Source organism: Impatiens glandulifera, chromosome 1 (genome assembly GCF_907164915.1).
Source record: "Impatiens glandulifera chromosome 1, dImpGla2.1, whole genome shotgun sequence".
Taxonomy (NCBI): Eukaryota; Viridiplantae; Streptophyta; class Magnoliopsida; order Ericales; family Balsaminaceae; genus Impatiens; species Impatiens glandulifera.
The window spans coordinates 151,119,768-151,130,799 of NC_061862.1; the positions used below are offsets into that span (position 1 = coordinate 151,119,768).

The 11,032-nt window shown below is 35.4% G+C and overlaps 2 protein-coding genes across 2 annotated transcripts; one reads left to right on the forward strand and one right to left on the reverse strand.

The window, feature by feature from the left end:
* Positions 1 to 1,880: 1,880 nt before the first annotated feature.
* LOC124915222 (adenosine kinase 2) lies at positions 1,881 to 4,220 on the forward strand. The gene is made up of 12 exons (XM_047455902.1): positions 1,881 to 2,013; positions 2,180 to 2,233; positions 2,322 to 2,368; positions 2,452 to 2,483; positions 2,578 to 2,679; positions 2,766 to 2,833; positions 2,912 to 2,988; positions 3,064 to 3,161; positions 3,256 to 3,326; positions 3,412 to 3,478; positions 3,560 to 3,743; positions 3,820 to 4,220. Exons 1-12 carry the CDS (start codon positions 1,931 to 1,933, stop codon positions 3,960 to 3,962), a joined length of 1,026 nt encoding a protein of 341 aa, XP_047311858.1. The 5' UTR covers positions 1,881 to 1,930; the 3' UTR covers positions 3,963 to 4,220.
* A 1,676-nt stretch (positions 4,221 to 5,896) lies between these two features.
* On the reverse strand, positions 5,897 to 10,184 carry LOC124911023 (putative white-brown complex homolog protein 30). Its single transcript, XM_047451533.1, has 13 exons — positions 9,970 to 10,184; positions 9,825 to 9,901; positions 9,485 to 9,760; positions 9,357 to 9,420; positions 9,115 to 9,258; positions 8,995 to 9,029; positions 8,826 to 8,899; positions 7,553 to 8,739; positions 6,981 to 7,463; positions 6,753 to 6,901; positions 6,378 to 6,667; positions 6,160 to 6,293; positions 5,897 to 6,098 (listed from the first exon to the last, which is right to left on the reverse strand). The coding sequence occupies exons 1-13, from the start codon at positions 10,182 to 10,184 to the stop codon at positions 5,939 to 5,941; spliced, it is 3,288 nt and encodes a 1,095-aa protein (XP_047307489.1). The 3' UTR covers positions 5,897 to 5,938.
* Between the last annotated feature and the right edge of the window lie 848 nt (positions 10,185 to 11,032).

The following is an 11,032-nucleotide window of genomic DNA, read 5'->3' on the forward strand; positions in this document are numbered from 1 at the left end:
TCGTATTCTGGCGACTTAGATTTAAATTCATTCTCTCAACATGTTTGTATAATTTCAATTTTATAGTCATTTTTGTCTATGTGAATCGTTTTTATATTATTAATGTTCCGATGTTATTTCTTAGTATATAATCTATATGCAAGTTGAGAATCTTAAAATTAAACAACTTTTTTAATGTCAAATTCAGAGTGAAAGAGAAAAAATAATATTATATCTTTTTTTTAAGTCAATTCAAAAATAATATTATATCTTTTTTTTAAGCCAAGAATTGATAATCTTCATTATTTGAGCCAAATAAACCAAATTCAATAATTTCTGATGAGAATTTAAAATCTTCTTCTAAATTTCAAATAGGTTAGTTTGATGAAATTACTCTTGAACGAGATTATGGATTGCGTATTTATATGTGGCAACATTCTATATATTATCATGATGAAATTAGACGAATTTATATTAAAATGAGGCCATATCAACCTATGTTGTCAGAGTATCCGAGATTTAAATTTGGAAAAACAACGACGATTTCAATACGTACTCTTGATTTAAAAATTTCCTATGGTTAGAGTACTCTCTTTCGAAGGATAATGTATTTTGTTTTTCATGTTATCTCTTTGAATTTGGTAAATCCCAACAATCTATATTACCGTTGAAGGTTTTAGAAGTTGGAAACATGCTAATGGCGGAGGTAAGTGTGTTTTTTTGTCTTACGGGGGTTATCGACCTTCTTGAAGACCTTTATACACGTATTTTTATTTTTTTGAATATCATGCTTTATTTCGTTGTGCTTAAAAGATTCATAATTTTTAATATTTCATAGACTATTTAAAAAAAATTATGTTATATTAGTTTGTATGAAAAATATTTTAGCCCAGATAGATTGTAAATTATGGCTACTCCCTTCGTAGCGAAACTTGACGACGGTCATAGAGATAATAGGTTTGGTGGAGTGACTCTTCATTTATGATCCTGAAAAGATCATAAATGAAGGATTTTGACTTTGGGTAGTATTTGTGTGAATTCACCTGATAATGAAGAATTACTAAAGAACTTTTATTTTGATTCTGGTCGTAGGGCAGAAATTGTGACTTATGATAACGTGATAATGTGAAGTTACCAAGGCATATATGTTTTTAGAGATGCATTAACAAAAAATGGTGCTTGAAGTGGGGGTGAGTCTTTTTTATAATAAGAATGAAAGTAACAAAGTGACTGTTGTATGTGAGAAAAGTTGTGGCTTTTGGATTTATGCGATTGGTAGTGATGCATTTCAAATTAAAACTTGGAATAATGTGCAATTATATGGAATCTTGTAAATTCAACCTTCATAGCTAAGAAGTTCTTTAATGAGATCAAAAGTCATCTAAATTAGGATATTTCTAAGATGAATGAAAGGGTTGAGTCAGTGTTGAAGGTTGGTGTGTCGAGAAAGCAACATGAGAGGACAAAAAATAAGGTCCCCAACTTAAGGGAGATGCTAGAAAACAAGTTTTGATCCGTTCTTTTGTGGTTCGATAAGGGATTATATTTAAATAATCGAACTAATTCGATCCGCGCTTAAAATATATTAATTAATGTTATGATTAATGAAGAAATTTTGAATATATATATATATATATATATCAACTTATTTTTTACATTTTTGTTTCAGTATTTTTTTTAACTTAATTTTATTTATAAAACATGTCAAATTCTTGAATCCAATTAATTATCCAATATTTGATGTAACATGAATTCTGTAATATATAGAATTTTGGTTAATTATAACCGACTCTATTCTAATATATATGATACATCATGAGAATTTATTTATCTATTATTGAAATGAGATACTCCATTTAATATGAAAAGTTTCATATAATAGAGAGAGGTCTATCTTTCTGAATTCTCATAACTCACAGAGATCAAGTCACCCACCCATAACCTTGCAGCCATGGCGTCCAACGGGATTCTTCTGGGCATGGGAAACCCACTTCTAGATATCTCCGCCGTCGTCGAAACTGAATTCATGGACAAGTAATCTTTCATTTCCATCACTCTTTCTTTAGATCTCGATGTTTCATCTTCCATCTCCTTTTCATGTTTGTTTGTATTATAAATGAAACCATCTTTTCACCATGTTCTATTTCATGATCTGCTCAATGTAAATAGATTGGATCTATGCTTGTTTTTTGCATGACAGATATGACATCAAGCTTAACAATGCTATTCTTGCAGAGGAAAAACATTTGCCAATGTAAGCAAACCTATTTGTTCTTTCTCATAAGAAGAATCGAAGCCATGGATTCTATTATAGACTAACTTAACTCTCTCTGCAATTTCAGGTACGATGAAATCGCATCCAAGTACAACGTTGAATATATAGGAGGAGGTAAGATTCAATCTTTCCATTCCATTACATTCCCACTTTTATAAACTAGAAACATGAATTTTCTCTTCTTTTATATATTATAGGTGCTACTCAAAATGCAATTAAAGTTGCTCAGGTTTGTTTATTGTAATTGACTAATTGATTGATATAACAGCCTATTTGATGAACATTCATCTGAAGAACATCTTTATTTATTTATTTATTTTCAGTGGATGCTTCAAATTCCTGATGCAACTAGCTTCATGGGTTGTATTGGAAAAGACAAGTTTGGGGAGGAGATGAAGAAAGATGTGAAACTTTCTGGTGTTAATGTATGATTCAGTCTTCTTCTTTTTTTCTTTTCGTGTTAATGGTTTCCGCGATCAATGATACTTATGCATTTGCTGATAATACTCAGGCACATTACTATGAGGTTGACACCACTCCAACGGGTACTTGTGCTGTATGTGTTGTGGGCGGTGAAAGGTCAGTTTCAGTTAAAACTGTTTTCCGAGGCTTTCTTCTTCCATTTGTATCGCTATTAATATTAAAATGCAATTGCAGGTCACTCGTTGCGAATCTGTCAGCTGCCAACTGCTACAAAACAGAGCATTTGAAGAGGCCGGAGAATTGGGAACTTGGTGCTTTCCTCTCACAAGTTGAATCTGCATTATGTATTACTGTCCAAACTAACTTTGTTAAATTTTGATGGACAGTTGAGAAGGCTAAATACATTTATATTGCTGGGTTTTTCCTCACTGTTTCTCCCGAGTCTATTCAACTTGTCGCAGAGCATGCAGCCGCAACCAACAAGGTACATTGTCTAATGCTCTGGCTCAACCATTAGAGTACTCTCATCCCCCTCATTTGACCCTTTCCTCTTCCAATTTCAATTTCCCCCTCGACAGGTATTCATGATGAACCTCTCGGCTCCATTCATTTGTGAATTCTTCAAGGATGCACAAGAGAAAGCCCTTCCGTAAGTCCATTCCCTATTGGAGGTTGTTTACTAGTTGAATATATAAAACAAACAAAACAAACACCATCTTCTGGTTTTCAATCAGGTACATGGACTATGTTTTTGGAAATGAAACAGAGGCAAGGGCCTTCTCGAAAGTTCATGGCTGGGAGGTGATTATTCGCTGTTTTCATATTTGACTATCGAGATTTTTCTCCAATGTATTTTGATTTGGTTCGGTTGGCATGTTTCAGACAGAGAATGTTGAGGAGATAGCTTTGAAAATATCTCAGCTGCCCAAGGCATCTGGGACACACAAGAGAATAACTGTTATTACTCAAGGTGCAGATTCTGTAGTTGTTGCAGAGGATGGAAAAGTGAAGTTGTTTCCTGTCACATTATTGCCCAAGGAAAAGCTTGTTGACACAAATGGAGCCGGTACACATTCTACACGATTCTTATTCATGTTTTTTGTATGTCGATTCAGATGGATGAGTTTCGTGTTGTGTTTCAGGTGATGCCTTTGTTGGGGGATTCCTGTCTCAAATGGTTCAAGAGAAGCCCATAGAAGAATGTGTGCGGGCAGCTTGCTATGCTGCAAACGTTATAATCCAACGTTCTGGATGCACTTATCCAGAGAAACCCGACTATTCTTGAATCTTCAATCCATCTTCGTCCAAAATAATATTCACGTCACCTTTTTGTCTTAACAATAAGTCTGATTAAATTTTGGGAGATGAACAAATCGATTTACAACACTTGTTCCCCTTCAAAATATAGGTTTTCTTTTTTCCCGAATGATTGGTGTATAGGTAAACAAATTTGTTTTCCCTATTGGATGTCCACCTTGAAAGTGGTAATATGTTTCTTTCAACCAATTTATACAATCTTGTGAAACATCCAAACAAAGTGATTATAACCCTTGTTAAATGACATATATTATCAGAAATAACATACATCTGTAGGATTAGCCAGAAACAATGCATCTAATTAAAAAGTTCTGATCATGTAAAACAAAGGACAGGACAAGACGATCCACAGTTGATGCATGATGAGGAGGAGATGGCTGATCTTGGATCCTGATCAGGCGAAATGGTGCATGCATCTGAGGAGATGAAGAAAGATGTCTTCATGGCAAGGTAAGTAGAGTTTAGATGATGCTGATTTGAAATGATACTCTTCCTTTGCTTGATCAAGCAATGCCTGAAATAATGGGTGTTTGAGAAGGCTAATCTTTATAATATACCTCTTCTCATATTCACCCACATAAACAACGAAGTGACCTTTCGGGACATCTCCTGGAATAAACTCATCTTTTTGCATGAAACAGCAGCACCTAAACTGATCACATGAAGCTCCACCATTCCCAATAATATTATTTTCCCACTTCTTCAAACAAGTCCGTAGAATCATCAATCTCCCCTTCTTCATGTATTTAATTTTACAGAAAGAAACAGAGACCACCTATGTACCTAGCTTATGATCGATGATGATGATATATAATGTCGGATTTGGTAATATACGACATTGTACGAACATGCAGCTGTGCACGCACGATGGATTTAAGAAAGCTGAAAACTTTATTGGTGGGTCATGCATGGGGATAGGAAATCCACGTACGAACAGAAAAAGAAGACCCCACTAATCTCTTCTTATAAGTGGTAGCTGCTATGATCAGATCGATCGATGTTGTAATTAATATATAGATAAGATCTTGACTCTGTAGATCAGGTCGGCTCAGGGATGGGATAAGTTTCTTGGCCTTTGTGCGTATCCCACTTACATACATTTTCTATTCTTATAATATCATTTCTGGAACCCACATAGGTTTCAATTAGGATCTACACCACCACCAACCTTTTATCAAATTTTCACTACTTCTAATTTCTAAACATTCTTAGAATGAGTTAGAAATTTTATAAATATTAATGGTATTTTTATATTTTGGTCAATAAAGTGAATGATTGGATAATTGAAAAGAAATTAGGAAAAAAGCTATTATTTTCTTTGATCTTCTATATCAGTAGGAAGATCTTGTGTGAAACCTTTTAGTTTGTCACTAATAAATAATAATATCTCTTTGTGATTAAATTGGTATTACTAGTCATGACATATATTGATAAACAGAACTATTTTTTTGTTGTTGAAAGGAAAGAAGTTTGTAAACCAGATGAAGTGATCAAATCTGAACTAAGCAATTGGATGCATAATTATTAAATGGGAATGGGACTTACTTTTGCACGTGCATGGATGCATGCAGCCAAAACAAGAGTAGAGTTGAAGATGATCATCATCTGAAACAATATTAAGATGAAGAAATTAAAACCCGACATTTCTTTAACTCATCTCCATGCTTCCTGGGTGGCAACTGCAGAGAGGTAGGGTATATCTTAACCGCAGAATCTTTATAAAAAGTTACAAGTAATAAATTCACAATTCATATGTATTCACAGTTAAACTATCTCTACAAAGATAATAACTTATGATGATGATGCAAAGGCATTGCCATCTCTAGGCTTCCTTCCTATTTCTTCCTTCTTCTTCTCTACACAAATACACACATATGACATACCACTGATATACGAGTACAAATACAAAACCGAAAAAAAAAAGTGTAGGACTTGATGAATTATTCATCCCTTCTTTTGGAAAGCAATCAAACTAACGTAAGCTATAAATCTACAAAGGATGCCTGTGAGAATGAGGCACATCAGACAGTTTCCCCAGTTGTTAAGATCATACCCATTCTTCAACAACGCCCCACATCGTGTTATCACCCATACCCCCGAGTACCTGACATTTTATTATTATTAATAAACTCAACTATATTATATTAATTCATCATCATAATCACCTTTCAACATTAGCAAGCATAAAGGCTTCCATAGCCCATTTTGGATAGCAATATCGTCCCACAAGTCTTGAGACTTGGTCGTCTTTATCTTGGTTTGCAATCAGAGTCAACACCACTGGAAGTAGTACACACCACTGCCAGAACATATCATTATTATACACTAAACCACATTAACTCATTAATTCAACACCAAAACATAACATTAAATTATATTTTACCAATTGAGCTGGACTAGGTTCGAGAAGTATTGCAAACATGTAAGCCATTCCAGTCACACAATACACAAGGCAGACCAACACAATGTAGTTATCTAGGAACGACGATCTGGTGTTGTTGAAGAAATAGTACATCGAAAGATAAACCAATGGCTTCACAATTGTGTTGAAATGGTCTATTGTGTCCTTTGAAAGGAAATAAGCTAGACTGCTCATTCCTGAAGCACTCTCCCTCCAGTAATTTAACCTGTCCAGTGTAAATGACCTTAAAGATGCAATCTTGCAAAGAAGAGCTGCATGCAAATTTCATCAAAAAACCACAATTAAGACTACAAAACAGTAAACAAATAAAAATACATAATGTTTTTCACTACTTACAAATAGCTATTACGGTATAAGTATATCCAAGAGCCCCAAACGACGCATCGCTAACTTGTGCAAGAGTTCCAAGTGCTGCTCCAGCAATTAGTAAAATCAGATAATCAGCTGCTTGCATATCAGCTTCTCTCAATCTCTGTTTTCCAACCCTGAAACCAAAAGAAAAAACAAAAAGAGATAAAACAGAAAGACAACAACAATAAAAAAACAAACATTCTGGAGAATTACCTGCCAAGGAAATATCGAAATTGTCTAAGAACACCAGGTGTACGCCGTCCAGACAAATCATGGGCTTTCAAAGGTTCGAAATCGACATTTTCATTATGAGAATCAGCTGTTAAAGACACATCTTGCCACGTATCCCCCCCAGCTTGTTGTCCTCCGGTAGTAGTAGCAGCAGTTGCAGTATTCTGACCTTTACCCGCTGAAGATTTTGCAATTTCGTCGCACATATCCATCATATCTGGAGGAACTGCATAACCATTGTGAAGCATCCATCTTACTGGAAGCTGTTGAGCAGTCAAACCTGGTCCTGGTTTAGTTATCCCCTCCAAAATATCGATAAAGTGGTCAGGAGGAGTAACACGATCTGGGACATCTATTCCCATACCAGAAAAGTATTCTTCCACTTTCTTAACAGATCCATGGTAGACAGTGAAACCGCCTTTTGCCAGAAGTATTAAATCATCAAACATCTTGAATAACACATAGCTGAGGAAAGAAATGACGCACGTTTATGTCACAACAACAACAACAAAATTTAAAAGAGTACAGTTAGTTTGAGCAAAAAGATTACAAACCTAGGTTGGTGAAGAACCATGCAGATGTTAACCCCTTCAAGAGCTTCACGACGAAGTGCTTTAAGAAGCAGATTGGAAGAGGAACTATCCAAACCAGAGGTTGGCTCGTCCAATATCAATAATGAAGGTTCCATGACCATTTCAAGTCCCACATTAACTCGTTTCCTCTGCCCTCCTGAGATTCCTCTTTTCTCTACAGTTCCTACTAGTGAGTCTCTTATCAGTTGAAGTCCAAGAGATTCGATTACTCTTTCAACAACCAAAACTTTATCTGCTTTCGGCAAATCAGAAGCCAGCCTGCATCGAGCGCTGAAACGGAGGTTTTCCTCCACAGTTAAGTTTCCATGAACAGTATCATCTTGAGGAACGTAACCGATAATTTTCTTGTATGAGTGAATGGATTCGCGCTTTCCGTTTATGAGAATTGAGCCTGACATAGTACATCCAGTGATCATTCCGGCCAGGGCAGAGAGAAATGTTGTCTTACCGGCGCCAGATGGACCCATGACAGCAGATACTCTACCGGGCATGATTTTCCCATATACACATCTCATAAGATGCCTCTTTTTTCCTTTCAGAGTAATCGTTAAATTCTTGAAAGCGACCTCAATCGGGGGTCTGGTTCTGACATCTTCATCAGTTGCCATAGAGATAATTCCTGAGAAAGTCATATCTTTATTCTTCTGTTCATTTGCTTTCTCCTTCTCCAACTGACCATATGCATATTTAAAAATCTGACTCTTAGAATGAAGCTGTTTCGCCTTGGGTGCTTGTTTCTTAATGTGTTTGTCTCCAATATGCAAATTGAACCCCTCGTTGCTCTCTGGGTTTTCATCAATTGAATTGATCATTTTTGTGAGATTGCTCGAATCCTTCTTCTTTCCAGCAGCAGCAGCCGATGGTTTGTCTGTGGAAGTAGACGGAGCTGGGGCAGGTGGCGGCGCCGGACTTGGAGCATTGGGTTGGTCTGAATCTTTAAGCGATGGCTTACGTGAAAACGATCGAGATATCTGCAATGCTCGTTTCTTGGCCATTTCTTTCGCATTCCTCCATCTTTGTCTTGCTTGGGCAGTTTCTCTAGCACTCCTGGCTGCAGCTTCCCTAGATTTTGCCAATCTTTTATATCGAGTACTTATCACTTGATCAGAGAAATTGTATATTATGAGCAGCATCAAACTCAGTGCAACCTATGCAGACCACGGCCAGCCAACTTAATCAATACAAACAAACCCAACAAAAATGAGAAAAAAAAAGCCAAGAAATTAACACTTACAATTAGAATAACTCCATAAACATGGATATCTTGATCTGCAGTTCCTGCCTTACAATTACTCAGTTGAAAACATCCTGCATAATGATCAGCAAAGGAACGGACGGTTCTTAACAACAAAACCCAACATTCTTTTAACATTAAAACTTATATTAAGCTGATAGTTACTTACTTTTCTGAATTGTTGAACCCATTTGGCAATAACGCCTGAAATGACAAGAACACTCATTTTCATCAAACTGAAGATCTCAAAACTAATTAGAAGAAAAGGTTTTGGGAACAAATTCAATACCCACGACTGCAAGAAACCTTTTTGGTTGTGGTTGGACAGTAGGATCCAGCTGAACAGAATATCTCACGAGTAGTCGTAACATCAGCCCACATATCAGCACCACCACAGCTATGATTCGAAAGAGGAGGCAACTGATAACGGTACCTACAGTTTTCTCCACATATATTTTGATTCATCAACTAACCATAGAATCAAACAAAGTGACAAATAAAATAGAATTTTTCAATCAATTGATTACTCACGGATCGCATATACCAGTGGATTGATTGAGCTTTGCACGTGGACAATAAGAACCTAATGGGCAGGCTAAATAAAAGAGTCCGAGTTAGAATTAAGTTGAACTAATTATAGGTATAAGATTAGAACATACGAATCATGCAAGTGATGCCCTGAGGGCATATGAATCCTTCGCAACAGGGAAGACTATCTTCGGTTCGATCTGGTATGTCCTTTGAATTTCTTATATCAACTTTAACATTAGCAGGAATAGTGGAACACCATCCTGGCTCACATCCAGGAACCCAAGAACTTAAGTTACAATTCTTGTTCGGACGTAAGAATTGAGCAGCTGATGATTTTGCCTCAAAGAAGCTACTGAAGTATAGCTTTACTTCAGCAGAAGTGCATAACCGTTTAGTGACATCTCCTGTTAATTGAAATTCATGAATAAAACAATGTAGATAATAGAATGTATTCAAAAGTATACATACCCTTTATCTGTTTGACACAATTTGTCACAAAATCCAAATTATCTGAAAAATTGAAAGCTGCATTCCACTCAGCATCCCTACGAGGAAAAACAAAGAAATAAAATGATTGAACAATCGATAAATTTAACAATTTGATAACACTTACACGTCCTTTATGCAGAATCCGAGATAATTGGAGATATCTGGCTTGAAAAATGAGGTGACATTTGACATCTGATCGTAGATTAAGGATGTTACGAGAGGTAACATAGATGGATTTCCAGATTGACTGTATGCATCTCCATCTACACACAAACTGGTCGGCAAAATTCCTAGGCATAAAATGAATAGAAGAAGCAATCGAAGATTAGGTACATTCATTTCTATTGATCAACGTTTCTTCTTATCATATCATAAACATGGAGGATGACGAATTCCCGAAAGAATAACACAAATGAGTTAGGATCTCGTTGAGAATCTCTGCAGATATGTCATTTCTACGATGAATTTGTTCTACGGACAGCAAAGGAGGAGAGAAAGAGAGATACAGGGGAGAAATTTTAGGGTTGAAGATGTTTGACGGGAAAGGAGCTCCATGGATTTTGGATGGTGAAATATGGCGGGAAGTGACGGTTATACTCTTTTTCTTTTCTTTTTTCTGCAAAGCGACGGTTATACGAGATTGAAGGAGAGAAATTGTGAGCAATTGAAATAACTATATAGTATAATATTTTATATTTCTACATTTTAATAAAGAAATTAAATGCATGGTTTGGGGGTGAACTTTACAAATTTGGGTTTGACTTGAAAAAAAATGTTGGATGTCTTATTAAAATAACTAGAAAATGATAGATAACCTCGTTAATAAATTTTGAAAAATCAAACATACCCCCAGCTCCTACATAGATCCCTATGGGACTATACAAAATAAATATTTCTTTTAAACATATTTCATAATATTTGTAAACGATATATTTAGATATTTAGTTACTTAAAACTTATCATTTTTATTTATTCATAAACGTTCTAATATGTTTGATAGTTTTTTTATATGTAAACAAATTTAAACTAGTCTTTAATGCCCTTTTATTATTCACAACAAAAAAAAATAATTGAAAAAGGATTTAGGGGCTAGGCCTCTTTTGAATATGGGATTTTTTTTTTTTTTTTCATAAAATCATGAAAGTTTCATGTTGTTTAATAAGTAATCAAATCTTTGAGTTTTGTAA